Source organism: Halichoerus grypus, chromosome 15 (assembly GCF_964656455.1).
Source record: "Halichoerus grypus chromosome 15, mHalGry1.hap1.1, whole genome shotgun sequence".
Classification (NCBI taxonomy): Eukaryota; Metazoa; Chordata; class Mammalia; order Carnivora; family Phocidae; genus Halichoerus; species Halichoerus grypus.
In genome coordinates this window covers 58,449,800-58,467,115 of record NC_135726.1, presented here as the reverse complement: position 1 = coordinate 58,467,115, position 17,316 = coordinate 58,449,800, and the positions used below count along the sequence as shown (strand labels likewise).

Here is a 17,316-nt window from a genome sequence, read left to right as displayed (position 1 = left end):
TTCACTACACTAAGCAATACATTTGTTCATATTTAGATAGTGATAGTCACACCATCCTCCTCTGACTTTTAGATTGTGCTTTAATTTTTTTTTGTAACACCAGCAGAGTTGTATCATCAACATCTGGGGGCCACTTTTAGGACCTAAGTCCTCCCACTCTTCTCTTGGATCATATCCCCACTGCTCAAGAAGGTCACATGGTACTCACTCCCCAAATGCTCAGTGCTTATTTTATTTGATTTTCTCTATATGCTCCGAGGTAGGACAGACATTTCATAGATACAGAGATCCTAGGATTGGAAGGTCACAGCCTATGTCAGAGGCAAATGCAATAACCAAGTTATATTGGACACATGAGAATTGCCACCAGTGAGGGCTTTGTGAGAACCAGAACTCATATTCCATCTCTGAGAGGGAACTCCTGGGTACAGCTTGCCCCAGAAGACCGCTTTTATGTTCCTCCATCAGAGTGCGTGTGTGTGTGTGGTCGGGGGCGGGGTGGGAGAGTTTCATGTTTTCAGTTTTTCCACCAATACCGGTCATCTTCATCAAAAGAATACCAACCGTCACCAATTATAATCTGTGGCTTGAGTCGTTGGACCTCCTTCAGAAGCTTCTGTATTTGAGTGGGATATTGCCATTTCCACAACCTGGAGAGGCCGAAGGGGGACACATTACTCTGGGAATTTGCTTCTGCTTCTCCTTTCCTTAAAATTCCTGGAAACTCCATCAAGGATCTGAAACCTCTTCTTGTACTCTTGAGGTGCTCCATAGAGCAAGAGTAAATCCCTACATGTGAAGGCACACTTGCATGTATTAGGTGCTACACTGAGCTTTTATGGGCATCTGCCCCTCACCACGGTCCTCAGAGGCAGGCATGATTACTCATCCATCCATAAACTCCTTCCTGAGAACCTACTTTGTGCCAGGTCTGGTTATAGGGGTCAGAGGCACAGTGATGAGTAAGGCAAAGCCCCTACCCTCAGGAAGCTTATATCCTAGGGCAGGAGAAACAGGTATTCAAATAGATACACAGCATCGTTTCCATTTTACAGATAGGGAAATAGGCTCCTGGAAGGTCCAGTAGTAAAATCCAGGTCTGACTCTTCAACTGCCAAGTCCCATGATCACAGGCTGAGCTTGTCCAAAGCTATACTGCTTCATGAGTCATTGATGCAAATATGCTCTCTTTCAACCCAATATTCTGCCTTTCCAGCTTCTCTGTTGAAGAGATCACTGTGACAGTTCTCCTTGTCCACACTGAAGTCTCTGAATCCACAGAGCCATGCCTTCCATTCCATCCTTCCCCTCAGATCCCACACTACAACTACCCTGTTACATCCATACGTCTACACTTGAGCCCTGCACAAACCCAACCACTGTAAGCTGGGCTACACAGAGGCAGTTTTTCAATCAGGGAGTTTGCTATTGAAATAAATATAGGACAACCAACCTCAACGGTCTGTCCATCTTAACCGTTTTTCAGTGGGGAGTTTAGTGGTGTTAAGTACACTCGCACTGTTGTGCGGCCATCTTCACCATCTATCCTCATAACTTTTCATCTTCCCCAACTAAAACTCTGTGCCTATTAAACACCGACTCCCCATCCCCTCCCCCTCCCCCAGTGCCACCATCTACCTTTAGTCTCTATGGATTTGACTGCTCTAGGGACCTCACTTAGGTAGAATCATGCAGTATTCGTCTTCTTGCACCTGACTTACTTCGTCCATGTTATAACAGGTGTTAGAACTTCCTTTTGTTTTAATGCTGAATGATATTCCACTGTGTGGATATATCACACTTAATTTACCCATTCCCCTGACCGCAGATGCCTGGGCTGCTTCCACCTTTTGACTACTGTGAATAATGCTGTTGTAAACATAGATGTACAAGTAATTCTTCTAGATCCTGGTTTCAGTTCTTTTGGGTATGTACTCAGAATTGTTGGATCATATAGAAATTCCACTTTTAGCTTTTTAAGGATAAACATCTGATTTGTATGTTGTCTCTACATTCTTCCTAAACCCATCCAGAAGTAAGCCCCATGATATCAGGCACCTTACCTCTGTCTCTATCCCTATCCTCAGTACGGTGCCCGGAACACAGTGGGCACTTAGTGGCTGAATCAAGGATCTGGTTGTTGAGCCACATCTCAGCTTCTGGGATAAAGCGTTTCTCCACCAACCAGCATGCTTTGTAGCAGAAGGAGGTTTGTATCTCGGAAGACAATCGCCAGGGACTCACCCGATTATTTGTAGGTTAGATGTGGGTTGTGCAAAGGCGGGACACAGCTTCATCATCCCTACGGGGCTGAAATTGTTCTGCATCAGATTCAGGCTGGTCAGGCGCTGACTACAGAGGAGAGCCGAGGCGAGGGCCTCACAGCAGCCGGACGTCAGTCCACACGCCTCCAACCTGCAGGGCCAACACGCCAAGAAATGCCTCCAAAGTTCAGTGACCGACCCTTCAACCCACTGGCCTTTCATGGCAATGTTTAAGATAGAGGGGTGGGCTCTACCACTGGCGTTTCTGGTTTCTAATGGATTCCCAGGCGACGATGCTGGTTCTCCTGTTAAGAGCCGCTGGGTGACTTAATTACAGTCGTGGAAAGAATGAAAGATAAAGAGTGAGAGTGCTTGCAACTAGGGAACAAAGCAAGGCACATGGAGAAAGACTTGCTGAAAACCTGCATTTCACCTGAAACCCAAGAGGCAAGAAGGAAGCCAGGTGAACAGGGCAGGAAGTAGTGATATAGGCTTGGGAGTTGCACGCACCTGACCCTCGCAGAAGGAAGGCTGGGACATGTCAAAGACTCGGACAGTGAACCAGACAGCCACAGGGGAGTCAGAGGCCACGGTGTGAAAGGAGGCTGGGCATTTTAGGTCACATTAAGGATTTAGGATTTTATCCTAGGAGCAGCTGAGGGCCAAACAACTTTGTTGGATGTAATAATTGGATGGTGGCCGTGTTCTCCCATGTTGGAGACGCGTGTTGAGGTATTCAGAGGCTGAACAATAAACTATAACTCGCTATGAAATGGTTCACCAGATAGAGCAAAAGACTGATGATCGTTTAAACTGGGTGGTGAACATGCAGGTTTTTAATGTCCCAATCATTCTAGATTCTGTGTATTTGGGAATGTCTTGTGACAGAGTAAAAAGTTGTGGGATGTGCTCAAGTATTTTTAAGTGCCTATAGTTAGATGGTGAGGTGGGGTTGAATAAAACTTATTGTTATTATTGGTTTTGCTTCTAAAATAATATCTAAGCCTCTGTGAAAACAGGAAATCTCTACTAGGGAGGCTGTGGAAAGAGGTGAGGGAAGGTAATTCAGTGATAGCATAAGGCACTTGATAGATTCCCGATATGAGTGAGGTTAAGCTGATAGCGGTAGGGATTTTTCCTCTATTGTTTCAGAAAGAAGGGAACGTGGGTACAGATATTAAGTGGTTTCATGGTGGAACGTGCAGGGCTTTCCTATGAAATGGCTTCATGTTGATTCGAAGGGGGTGAGGTCATTTCTTAAGCACCAGGAAGAACAAGGCAGGTTCAAATGGAATTGTGAGAGTTGGAACACTGTCTTTGTTCAGCAACTTCACGCCCAGGTCCCCCTTCCTCTTCACCCAGCCCTCATACTGGGGACCCCAGGAACTCACCCGAGCCTCCTCAGAGAAGCCCTCCTGTGTTTCAGCCCCTCACACAGCGCTATGATGCCTTCATCACCCAGGGCATTCACCGCCAGATCCAGGCTCTTCAGGTGTTTGCTCCTTGTGATCACATGGGACAGTTTCTTACAGCAGGCGGCAGTGAGATGACACTTAACCAGTCTGCAAGAGGAGAGCCCATGTCATTTGAGGAGACGGCTAGAGGGGGACGATGCCCAGAAACATCAGTGGGGCTTTCCTGGACTCCTTCCTCACTGGGAACCTTTCTGTCCATCCCTGGGAATGGCTTAGGTTGTGCAGCATCCAGTGGCTCAGGTAAGGAGGGATGATAGTGGCAGGTGGGGAAAGCATGTGATGTGGCTGGAGGGATCTCTGGAAAAAGAAATGAGCACATCAGAGCTTGCTTCCCACCTGCAGATGGGATGAAGATTCTCCCTGGTGGATGGAGAAAAAGAGACAGAAAAAAAAAAATGAGAAGTTGGTAGAGTCCCTGAGAGGGTGAGAAAAGATGACAGATAACAGAAGGTACTGAAATGCTAGATGGGTTTGGGGTCCGAAAGGAGAGGCATCTTGTGCTTCTGTTTCCGGGACGAATGGGGAGGGTGGGGGCAGAGAAGGCCCCTGAAATACCGACTGCATGACTCATCTGAGTAGAGATGGTGGGAACAGCTCCACTGTCTCCTATCTTCAGCTAAGAATAGAATGATCCCACTGGGGATGAGAGAGTCCATCTTCACGAGGCGTTCACACAAAGAATGAGCAAGAGCTCACACCTGCAGACCAGGTGTTAGGGCTCACACCTGTAGACCAGATGGGAATGGCTAAGCCTAAGATGCCAGCAAGGATCAGTGATGATGATCCCCCAGCATTTAAACGTAACCCCAAAAAAGTGGCGCCTCCAAGTGATTAAGCTTTAGTTTCTACACCATGCAAAAGTAGAGCTCGAAACACCGATTTCATGAAAACAAACATAGGACTAATACTTGGGGGGGGGCACTCAGATCTGTGGGCTATGATCTCTATCTAGTTTCTTTCTTTTGTTTATTATTGGAGAAGGAGAGATATTAAAATGGTCCTACTTTTTGGTTCACTGATTTTTTTTTTTTTAAGATTTTATTTATTTGACAGAGAGAGATAGCGAGAGAGGGAACACAAGCAGGGGGAGTGGGAGAGGGAGAAGCAGGCTTCCCGCAGAGCAGGGAGCCCGATGCGGGGCTCAATCCCAGGACCCTGGGACCACGACCCCAGCCGAAGGCAGATGCTTAACGACTGAGCCACCCGGGCGCCCCTGTACTTTTGTAACTGAGAAAAAGATACTACCAAGTACACAAAGATTTAGAAGGTACGCATGACTAAAACATTGGACATAAGCTCAATGTCCAGCTTTAGGGGATTTTTAAAGTTATGATGCATCATTCAGTGGAATACCATACCATACTTAGTTTATGATTATGGTCTGCAGATCCTCAAGGGACAGAATGTGAGACCAAAAGGCAAGGTTTGGGCTCCTAAGGGAGTTCTGGTTTCCCCTGCAAATGATTGGTAGGAGAACTACATGAGCCTAGGCATGTGAAATATTTAAAGCCCTGTGCCTGCCATGTGGCAAGAATGCTTTCAGCGATAACTGCTGGGATCCTTTCTTTGTAATACTTATGCATCCAGGAGGAATTTGCCAAAGTGTTAACTGCTTTGTCAGATTGGAGATTCATTTCTGTTCATTGATATCTTTTAACTTTTCTATAGTCTGTTTAAGGATGGAATACTCTTATTAAATAGAAACACTCCAATAAAAGGTAAAGAAATTTGAGCCCCAGAGGAAGAAGGTGTTGAGAGAGAGCCCCTCCATCTCCACCCTACATACAGAATGAACAGCTAAAGAGTAACTTAGGGTAAAAACAGGTTTTCTGAAAAGTGAACAGGTTTTAGAAATCGAGGGTGACCTAAGCTCCAAAAATCCAATCTTGGGGTTCCTGTCTGGACTCATTTCTGTGTCCTTCCCACATTCACTGTGGTAAACATATGAAAGCATGAGCATCAGTTGACCCAACTAGACCCAACTAGACCCAATTACCAAGAACTAATTTTTGGTACCAGTCTTCCTGCTCACATATCTGGACTTTCTAGGAACCCCAGTCCCCAATATGGTAGAACTGACCCCCGACAACCATTGAAACTTACTCCAGGTCCTGGAGGTGACAAGATGGTTCCATCAGGACCTCGCAGAGAAGGTTCATCCCACCATCTTCCACGGGGTTCATGCTAAGGCTCAGATGCGTCAGATGTTTGTTGCCCATAAGTGCAAACGCAAGAAAGCCACAGCCGGCGACATCCAGGTTGCATTCATTTAGTCTGTGGGGCGCACACAAGGGAAAGAGGAAGGTTATACTCGTGACTTGGTGTCACCTTGGGTAAGCCATTTCTGTTGGCCTCAGTTTCCTCCTCCTTTGGGAGGGTATTATGTAAGGGGGTACTTAGGGAGGTTTCAGCTTGGGTAACAGGATGACCATGAAGTGCTTGGTATGATATCTAGCAGAATGCATGCACTGGATGCCATTCAAGATGCTCTTTTTAATTTTCCTTCATACTCAGTGTGTCGCTTTCCTATGGCTACTGTAACAAATTACCACAAACTTAGTGGCTTAAAACATACATTTATTATCTTACAGTTCCGGAGTTCAGCAGATTTTGACTGAGGCAAAAATCAAGGTGTCAGCAAGGCTGTGTTCCTTCTGGAGGCTCCAGGGGAGAATCGGTTTTATTGCCTTTCCTAGCTTTTATAGGGCTGCTCATAGTCTTTGGCTTCTGGTCTTCAGTCAGCAATTATATCCTGTTACCATATCTCCTCTCCCACTTCTCCTCCTTTCCCTCATAAAAACCCCTTTGATTACATTAGCGCTACTCAGAGAATCCAAGATAATTTCCCATCTCAAGATCCTTAACTTGCTCACACCTGCAAAGTCCCTTTTGCCATGTGAGTTTACATATTTACAGGGATTAGGACATGGGCATCTTGGGGAGCAGGTCACTCTTCTGTCTACCATACTCAGCATCTTCCCATCACTTATTCACTGAAGAACCTTGGAACCCACAAGGTAGACATGTGCATTAAAGTTATATTCTTTAACAGAATTTCTGGCTACAGGTATACCATTAACATATGTTGATTTTTTAAATTATAGAGTTATTGGTGAAGTAACTGGTCAATGGGGTGAAATGGCAGAAAGCAAAGTGACCCCAGCAAGGCAAGCTGACAGTGTGGGACAGGTGTAACACCCATCTTTTGTTCTCACCACCAGACCAAAGATGTAGGCTAGAAGAATAACCTGGCAATGGGGTAGCAGTTTTTAAAGCAGTTATGGAGACCCCTTGCTCTACGCTAGAGTACATGGCCTCCCCTCGCTGTGCATGTGGTACTGTCCAGAGTGGTGGGGACACTACCTCTGTGGCTGCCAACCCTGTGTCACCATTACCATCATCCAAAAATCTCAACCATCCAGCTCTCCCTACCAGAACCTAAGCTCCGTGAACTTCGGGACCACATCGGTCATCTCTACATCACTGGCAACTAAAAGTGTTCGCCAGTTGCACGTGCTTACTATAGTCAGTCCTCATTATGCAGGGATTCTGTGTTTGCACATTTGCCTGCTTGCTAAAATTTATTCGCTACCCCCCCAAGTCCATTTCGTGGTGCTCATGGGTCCTTCACGGACACACGTGCATGTGCAGAGAAATATTCGCACACGCTCCCCGCTGAGGCTGAACTCGTTTCAAATTCATTGTCAGCAAGTATCCTTTTCATGATCCAGTTAGTGCCACGTTTTCCGCATTTTTGTGTTTTTTGTGGGTCGTTTTGTTGTTTAAGATGTGGTGCTAATGTGTGGAGCTGAAGTGCTGTCCAGCGTTCCCATGCCCAAGAAGGCTGTGCTGTGTGGAGAAAACGCTTCAGAGATGAGCTTCGTTCGGCCACGAGTCATGGCGCTGTCGGCCCTGAGCGCAATGTGAGTGAATCAACAATATGTATTAAATAAGGGGTCTTTAAACAGAAACACACAAAGCAAGGTTAGGTACTGTTTGGTTGATGAAAATGTGACCAGAGGCTCAAAGGAACCTAACCCTGTGTTTCCCCTGGGAGCAGTGGTTCGGTGTTTGTGACAACTTTATAGAACATAACTGCAGGAAATAATGAGAATCGCCTGTATTTGGATAAATGACGACTTCCCACTGTAAGAAAACGGGCCGAGATGGAATTTTCCAGGGAAGGAGGAAATTGGCGGGGACAGGATGCAGCCCTTATCTGTTCCCTTCATCATGACAACCGTCCTCCCACTGCTTTGAGCTTGCGAGCGTCACATGCTGTTTGTAACAAAGCAATGCAGTCCTCCCAAGGAAGCAAGCTGGACTCACGTCAGCCTCTGTAGCCCACAGGTGGGCACTTTTATGGCTTGACACAGCTGATTCACGCCTTCACTCCCCAGGCTGTTGCTCGACAGGCACACGTGCGTCAGACTCTGGTTGCTGGCGAGGGCTGAGGCCAGGTCCTGGCAGTCGGCAGCTGTGAGGTCACAGCTCCCCAGTCTGCAAGGAGAGAGCCCCCAGGAAGGAAAGGGTGAGGTCTGTTCTGAAGGTTCCCTCCCGCCCTCCTTCGCAAATAAGGGAAAGAAATCCTACCCCATGGCTGACCATGCTCTTGCAGACGTATGCTGATGTCACACTGTGTCTTGCATTTAACTTGCAAACCCAACCCTGATATTTATATAAATGGCGTGGGTGACTAGACCTGCCATCACCCACAATGGGAGACACATGGACAAGGTCAACCTGCTCCCCATCCAGGGGTCCTTGCTCCTTACATGCTCATACTGTGGTGTGAGGTGTTGCCCAGATTAGGAACCTTCCTATATAGAAAGTGCTCTTCCTATTCCATCCGTTTCTCAAAGCTTCATACACAATAGCACTTGAAAATAAGAATTTCATACTACTTCTCTCATGGGATTGTGGCAAAGTTAAATGAATTAACACATCTAAAATGCTTAGAGCAGTGCATATAGCAAACATTTACTCCCTATTACTGACAGTGATTTATTTTGATGAAGAAATACTGGCTGGGTTGGATTAGAAGGGGGTCAGAATATGTAAGCCTGAAATATGCCACTTGGGCATAAGGATGATCTTGAGCTGAAAGCAACTGAGAAAAAGCAGACACAGGAAGGGCTCGGTGCTCTCCCCCATCTGCCTAAAAACAGGGCATGAGTTTCCCCTGTACGTGTGTCCCTCCTCTTTGGTACCAGCAAGAGAATGGCCCTTGTCACCAGAGATGGACATGACATGGAGATGAGTCATCATATAACATTTATCTACCATTAATTCCTCTCATATACTTCCTAGTCACCTACCCACAATTTATCAGCCCCTAGAAGCCCCAAACGCCTTTTGTCTAGTCACTTCTCCACAATTTAGCGTAACTTTGTTAAAATGATATATAAGCTTGAGTCTAACCACTTCTTTGGGTTTCTCACATCTTTTCTGTGCAACCTCCATGCATGTTAAAAAAAAGTAGTACCAATACAATATGTGTGTCCTTTGTCCTGTCAATCATCAGTTTAATTTGCAGGCCTCAGACACTGAACCTAAGAGGATAGAGGGAAAGTTTTTTCCTTCCCCTACAGACTGAGGGAGAGAAATGTTGGCTTCTAATGTGATTTCCCCCCCCCCCAGGAATTTAAAGGGTAATTTGTGCCATTTTGTTTTCAATTTCTGCTATGACTTTAGACTCAAACTCCCCAGGAAAGAGGGATGTTATTGACATGGCATGTTTTGGGAGTGATGGGGGGGGAAACAACTTTGCCCAGATTGTAGGTCATCGAGGGGGAGATTTCCAAGTCTTAGGTATCAAACCAGAGCTCATGTTTTAGTTTTGCCTTTTATTCCCTATGTGGCCCTAGACAAGAGATTTTTCTTTCTTCTGGATTCTGTTTTCCTTATCAGCAAATGGGGTGAAAATAATTCCTATGTGGCAGGTTGTGAAGGGTGGCATTAATGGGATTAGAACACTCAGCACAGGGCCTGGAAGGACGCCATAGACAGCAGCTCCAACCACAAGCTAAGACTCTCCGGGATTTTGGCATTGGTGCAACTTTCCAGTATATAACACGGCAGGGCTAACTCTAAGCAGAATGCCGTATGTGAGATCCCCAGAACTTATTTGTCTTTTAATGGTACATCTGTACCCTTAACCAACCTCTCCCCATTTCTCCCCCCAACCGCCAGCCCCTGGCGGTCAACGTTCTTCTCTCTGGTTCTACGTGTGTGGCTTCTCCCCTAGACTTTTATATCGTTCAGAGTTTGATAGCAAAGACACAGATGTTATTTACTGAGTCTTCTTTTATACCTCAATATTAGGGCACTCCCATGGGGTCAGAACTCCCATTCTAACCCTTGGCGTAGGCGTCCACTAATTCCCCTCCCCTCCTTCCCCACCATTTGGGCCATGTCAGCTAAGAGAAAGGAGCCCTGGTGGACAGAAGTGCAACTCACATCAGCTTCTGCAGGGTGCACTGTGAGGCAGTCAATGCATTGCAGAGAGGCTTTATGCCCTGGTTTGCCACCTTATTTCCTACCAGGCTGAGAGATTTTAGGCTGATGGACGTAACAAGGATTTGGGAGATCACCAGGCAACAGGCGGGGGTTAGTCCACAGTGATCCAACCTGCAGAGATAAACAACGTGAAATGCATTCTCACTTCTCCCCACAAAGCAACCCATTTCCCTGTGCACCAGCTACTCTGGCCATGTTGCTGATTTCTGGACACAGTTTGCTCTAGGCTCAGGGTCTGAGCATTTGCTATTCCTTGTGTTTGCACCATCCCTCCTCATCCCCAAACCCACATCTTTATGTGGTTCAATTTTTCATTCAGGTCTCCTGAATGTCACCTCTACTGAGTTCGCCAGTCTCACAACCTTACTTAACTGTGCCTGCCCCACCCCACTGCACCCGAAACCCCTCTATCCAGCATTATTTTATGCATAGCAATGATCACCAGCCAATGTTTCATATATTTGCACTTTAAAAAAATTGAAGTATATCTGACACGTAATATTGTGTAAGTTTAAGGTATAAGCATGTTGATTTGAAACATTTATATACTGCAATATGATTGCCATTGTAATATTAGTGAGGACCTCTGTCAGGTCACATAATTATTTCTTTTTTGTGGTGGGAATAATTAAGATCTAGTCTCTTAGCAAGTTTTATGTTTATAATACAATATTGTTGTCTATAATTATTATACTGTGTGCTAGGTCTCCAGGACGTATTTACCTACTAGTTGCAAGTTTTACCTTTCAACAACCTATTTCTACTTTCCCCCACCCCCAGTCCCTGATAAACACCATTTTACTGTGTTTTTATGAGTTCAGCTTTTTTAAGATTCCATATGTGAGATCATATGTATTTGTCTTTCTCGGACTTATCTCAGTTTGCATAATGTCCTCAAGGTCCATACATGTTGTTGCAAATGGCAGGATTTCCTTCTTTCTCAAGACTACTTGCACTTGTTTATTGTTTGTCTTCCTCTCCAGAATGTCATCTCGATGACCCTGGCTTGGGATGGCAGCTCGCAGGTTACAGAGCAAAAACACATGTGGTGCAAAGCGAAATACTCTTCCGCAGTTGCTCTGTGTCGATTAAAGCTCAAAACAGAGCTTATGTTTCTCTGTCTCAGCATGGCATCCAGTAGCAGTGTCTTTAGACCAAGTTAATCTAATTGACAAAACACATGCCCAGGATCTACAAAACCGTGTTAACAGCCCCAAACTGGAAATGACCAAATGTCCCTGGACAGGTGAATGGCTACACTAACTGCAGTGTATCTGTCCTACTGAATAGTACTCAGCCCTAAAAATGAACATGCTATTGATACACAGAACAGCATGGATGATGGATCTGAGGGGCATTTGCTGATTGAAAAAAAGCCAATCTCGGCGGCGCCTGGGTGGCTCAGTCGGTTAAGCATCTGACTCTTGATTTTGGCTCAGGTCCTGATCTCAGGGTCATGAGATCGAGTCCAGATTGCCCTCTTCCTTTCTGATAGGTTTGCAACTTGCTGCGAATAATTATTTAACAAGGAAAGACAACAACGACAAAGCCAAAAATGCAGAAGCCATACCCAGAATGTACCTCAAAGACTCCAGCAAGCAGTTTGGGTGTCTTAGCGCTTCACACGCCATCATCATATCTGCCTCCTTCAGGTGAGTGCTTTCCAAGTTCAGGTATTTAATATTACGGTTGGTAATGAGAGTCAACCAGAGATGACGAAGGCCCAGGGTAACCTGCGCACCTTTAAATCTACCCAATAGAAAGCAGAAAATACGACGAGACACAGGAGACAGCTGTATCCCAATTTTCCCCTCCCCCTCCTCTCCCATTCCAACTCTCTTATCTCTCAACTGTTGGCATTTATGTAATCTTAAAGATTTTTAAAATTTTGTAAGTGATCTCTACACCCAACGTGTGGCTCGAACCCACAGCCCTGAGATCAAGAGTTGCACACTCCACCCACTGAGCCAGCCAGATGGCCCACATTTAATTTTAAAGCAACAAATACTTGAGCATCTACGATGCATCAGGCACTGGAAACAGTATTAAGTGATGCTGATACTCCATGTTCTGATGGAGCTTGATCTCATGGGGAGACACTCATCAAAGAGCTGAACCAGAGTTATGCTGAAGAATGAAATATGGTCAGTCCATTAAGAACGGAGCTAGAGGGGCACCTGGCGGGCTCAGTCAGAGGAGCATGTGACTCTTTTGATCTTGGGGTCGTGAGTTGGAGCCCCATGCTGGGTGTAGAGATTGCTTAAAAATAAAATCTTAAAAAAAAAGAACAGAACTATAAACAGATATGGTCAAGTTCAGGCTGAAGAAAAAGGTCAAATGTCAGAAAAGTGTGTATATCGTGACACCACTTGGATTTAAAAAAAAGTCATTTGCCAATATATACATATAATTGCATGGGAAGTTTATGAGTAATTAGGGAGATAGGAAGTTGAAGAGGCATCAGAGGTTTTACTGAAAACCCTTGTAATGCCCGAATCTCGTTACCATTATGATGCATTACTGCTGTATTACAAATACAGTGATGACACAGACTTAGGCTCATCACTGCGTGGCAAGAGCTAAGAGCAGGGGTTCCCAGGGAAACGCTAAGGTAAAGCCGGCAGAGGGGTTTGGTGCAGGATGGAGGTGAACAGGGCATTGTCAAGACTCTGGCAGAGTCCAGCTTACGGAAACTACTTAGGGAAGGGATACAAGTGGCAAGAAGGGGAAGGGGTTTGTACGGAGAAGTTACATGTGCTTCTCTTGGTCTTGGAGGGAAGAGTCCAGAACAGAACCTTTGTCTGCGGCAGAACTAGCACTTCATCTCCTACTCCAGGTGCTTGGTGAGTACCCTGGGGTCTACCACAGAACCAGGATCTTACTGGGTGTTCAAATATTTGTTACCTTATTGATGAACGTAAAAGCATTAAGAACTGACTTAAAACCTCCCATGAGTCAAGTACTTTGATCTTGCAATGGCCTCGTGCTCCACCCATTTGCCTGCAATGAGCTCCCCGCACCTTTGGCCCTAACAAACTCCTATTCATCCTTCAATACCCAGACTGAATGAACCTGCCTCAATAATCCCTTCACAGGGTCTTTAGTTTCTCCCTATTGTGTGCTTTTGGGAACTTGGCTCCTGTATCTTCCACAGCAGTTATCCCCTCTGATTACATTCTCAGATGGGTCTTTTCTGGTAGGTGGGAGAAGAGAGTGGTGACATAGCCATGCCAAGGGGCATGTACGAGGGGCCGGGTAGGCTTACATTAGATTCTGTATTTTACAGGTTGGCTGCCTCAGTTTGATGCAGAGGGTCTTCATGGCCCATTCATTCAGGATACTGCCACTCAGGTCCAGCTGTCGCAGGCTTGGGTGGGTGCTGAGTACGAAGCAGAGACTTTTCCAGCACTCATCAGCAAGGGTCTTAATCGGCGTCCTACATTGGAGAAGGAAATCAACATTGGCTTCCACTGGATGGGGTTTAACATGAGCATCTGCCACAATAGTGTCAGAGGAGAGAAACCAGGCTGTTATGGCAAGACGGGGAGGACTTCAGAGGTCCTGAGGTCGATTTAGTGATGTCGCTTTGTGCTTTGAATGCATGCTTGCACACCCACCCTGCCTCCTGAACGGGGTACATACTAAGGTGATGCAGAGGCACCAGCTCCTGAATTGGGTTTGCCCTTAGACTCTAGCTCCCCCTTGAATGTAAAATGGTGCAGCCACTGTGGAAAACAGTATGGAAGTTCCTCAAAAAAGTAAAAATAGAGCTACCGTATGATCCAGTGATTGCATTTATAAAAATTCAATTTTGAAATTGAATTGAATTGAATTGAAATCAGGATCCTGAAGAGATCTGTGCACTATCATTCCCAACAGCCAAGATATGGAAACAACCTAAATGTTCGCTGATGGCTGATGGACGAATAAAGAAAACGTGACCCATACACGCATATATACACACCAGGGGATATTATTCAGCTTTTAAAAAAGAAGGAAATCCTGCCATTTGCAACAGCACGAATGAGCCTAGAGGACGTTATGGTAAGTGAAATAAACCAGTAACAGAAAGATGCGTACGATCTCATATATAGAATCTAAAATAGCCAAACTCATGGAAACAGAGAGAGGATGGTGGTTGCCCGTGGCTGGGGGAGGGGGAATGGGGCAATGTTGGTGGAAGGGTACAGAGTTTCAGTGACACAAGACGGATATCTAACGTAGAGCAGTGTGACTGCCGATAACAATACTGTATCATATACTTGAAATTTGCTAGAAGGATAGGTCTTAAGTATTAGCAACACACACACACAGAATGGTAACTAAGTGAGGTGATGGATTTGCTAATTAGCTTAATCATGGTGATTATTTTACCAAGTTGTACATCTTAAATATGTATAATTTTTATTTGTCAATTATGCCTCTATAAAGATGAGAAGGAAGGGGCACTTGGGTGGATCAGTCAAACATCTGCCTTCGGCTCAGGTCATGATCTCGGGGTCCTGGGATGAAGCCCTGTGTTGGGCTCCCTGCTCAGCAGGGGGTCTGCTGCTCCCTTTGCCCCTTCCCTTGCTGTGCTAATAAACAAAATCTTAAAAAAAAAAAAAAAGAGGGCACGTGTGGTGATGGACACTGGGGGTTATATGCAACTAATGAATTGTAGAACACTGCATCAAAAACTAATGATGTACTATATATTGGCTAATTGAACATAATAAAAAATAAAATATAGGAAGAAAAAAAGACTAAAATGGCAAAATAAAAAAAACAAGAATAAAATGAAGGACTTACCCTTGAAGAATGAGGGGCTGTGCCTCAGTGAACTCATCCTTTGAGAAGCTCTCATGGACATCTATATGAATTTTCTGCAAATACTGGCAACGCTGCAGACAGAAAGAGGACACCATCAAGTCCATTCGGCGGTTTATCGGAAGCCACACTTCCTGGAAGCTGTTCAATGCCAAGCGAACAAACTCTTCATCTTGAGTCTCGAAAAGACAGTGGAAGGCGTCCAGCGAGTCTGGTGGGGCGGGGGTGCCGGCCTGTGGCCCCAGCAGAGAGATCCAGCTCAGAAGCCCCTGCTTCACCGCCAGGGGAACATGACATCCAAGCAGGACTTCCAGAGCCCCCGTCACTTCTTTGCTCATGAGGCCAAACAAGAAACGCTTCATCTGGAACAGGTGGGCATCAGAGCTGATCTGTCTGCGCTCCACCAAACTCCTCATGTTCTCCATGAACACAGGGTAGGGGTCCCTCTCCATTTCCAGTCCTTCCAGAACATAGTACAGGGCAGCAAAGAACTCCTGGAGGCTGACGTGAGGGAACATGTAGCACCTGTCGCCACCACGGTCTTGGAGGAGGATGTTCGTGTGAAACAGAGCGGAGAGCTCAGACTCCCTGAGTCTGTGAACACCGAGGTCATCTCCATAAAACACAAACTTCCTGTTCCACACTCCCTGCACAGCCATGAGGCACAGGCTCTTCAAAACGGCTCTCTCTTCCTGGTTGAGACAGTGCCGGGAGGCATCTCGTGGAGTGAGCTGATGGAACACAAAAGTGGCATATAAACCCGTGAGAGTTTGGCAGGTAGGGGGAAGGCTCTTTCCCGATGCCTCCTGTAGATTCAGAGCATCACAGATGAGCGACCCCAAGACGGGGACTTGGCACTCGTCCAACAACGGGTGGTTGTCCACCACCAAATGCAAGACTTGTGTCTTCTGATGCTCATTCTTCGTGTGCCCAAGGAGCAACTGGATCCTTTTCTCCACAGAGATGCCCCCAACAAAGAGGTAACGGGGCGACGTGAGCATGGATTTGAGCTTCTCTATGCCCGTGTCTCTGATGGTGATCATCAGGGAGGACTCAGGGAGAAGGACTTTCTTCAGCAGACTACGCATCAGAACAGACATGGGTTGTTTAGCCGCCCAGTCTTCACAGAGATTTGTGTCATCATCTTGGAAGGTGAAGTCCAGGTCATCAAAACCATCAACAACAAACAAGAGCCTTTCCGGTTGGGACATGATTTCCATCATTGGAACCTGGGAGTCTGGCCACTCTCTGGAAATTAAGTCTGCAAAGCTGCCCTCCCTCATGCATTGCATGTCTCTGGCACGGAGGAAGAAGACATAGGAGAACATGCCCTTGAAGAGGTCACCCTGTGCCCAGCACAGCAGGACCCTTCTGGCCAAAGTGGATTTCCCAATTCCTGATTTTCCATGCAAAACCACAGTGCGAGGCTGGAAGCCCCTCTGGTCTGGATTAAAAGCACCAAGCAATGTTTGCATTTCTGGACAGTCAGAGGCAAGGTTTTCAAAACCACGGTATTCATCCAACTCTGTAGCAAATTTTATCATCACGTAGCCCTTGTAGTCCCTTGTGTTATCTCCACGGCCCAGGTTGGACAGGGGAAGGGAGAAGAAAAACAGGAAACATTTTAAGAAAGTCTAGAATTTAGGAAAAAGCCAAAGCAAAACAAACCCCCAAACCCTGGACCTGGAATCAGTGGATCCTAAATCAGACAGTCTACATACATGGTTTTTTGTCCCTTCCTAGCAGTGTACTGATAACAAGCTCCATCCCTCAAAGATCACTTCCTCAAAGCTTAGGAACATCCTACAAAATAGCTCTATTTGTCCCTTTAGCCTCATCTTTCTTTTCAGCACTTAATACCTGACACATTACATTTTTGTTGGCTTACTGTCCTTCTCCCCTCAGTAGACTCTACTTGATGCCCAAGTTCACCAGAATCATAGGTTTTTGGAATTTATCTTTATACCCAGTCCCTGTAGATGATCACAGTGAACATACGTGACTCTGTCCTTGGTGAGGATTCTAGGAGCTCTTGGGGAAGAGACTGATGCACCAGAGACAAATGTGGATGAGCAAAGGGACAGTGGACTCCTCTGCCACCCAAACTCCATAGACTGGTTTTCACCCAGCTCCATCCCAGGGCAGGAAAAAAAAAAAAAAAAAAAAACGAATCAGTTTTCTTTACCTCCTTCTTTTGTCTCAGCGGCTATAACACCATCTTCTATAGCTTGTGAAATTTCTGCAATAAA

General features: G+C 45.8%; 1 protein-coding gene across 1 annotated transcript; it reads right to left on the bottom strand.

Moving 5' to 3' along the window:
- Nucleotides 1–212: 212 nt before the first annotated feature.
- Nucleotides 213–17,063, bottom strand: LOC118538725 (NACHT, LRR and PYD domains-containing protein 5-like). Its single transcript, XM_078062647.1, has 10 exons — nucleotides 17,034–17,063; nucleotides 15,050–16,701; nucleotides 13,524–13,694; nucleotides 11,840–12,007; nucleotides 10,199–10,369; nucleotides 8,069–8,239; nucleotides 5,843–6,013; nucleotides 3,656–3,826; nucleotides 2,245–2,415; nucleotides 213–650 (listed from the first exon to the last, which is right to left on the bottom strand). Exons 1-10 carry the CDS (start codon nucleotides 17,061–17,063, stop codon nucleotides 518–520), a joined length of 3,009 nt encoding a protein of 1,002 aa, XP_077918773.1. The 3' UTR covers nucleotides 213–517.
- Nucleotides 17,064–17,316: the final 253 nt, after the last annotated feature.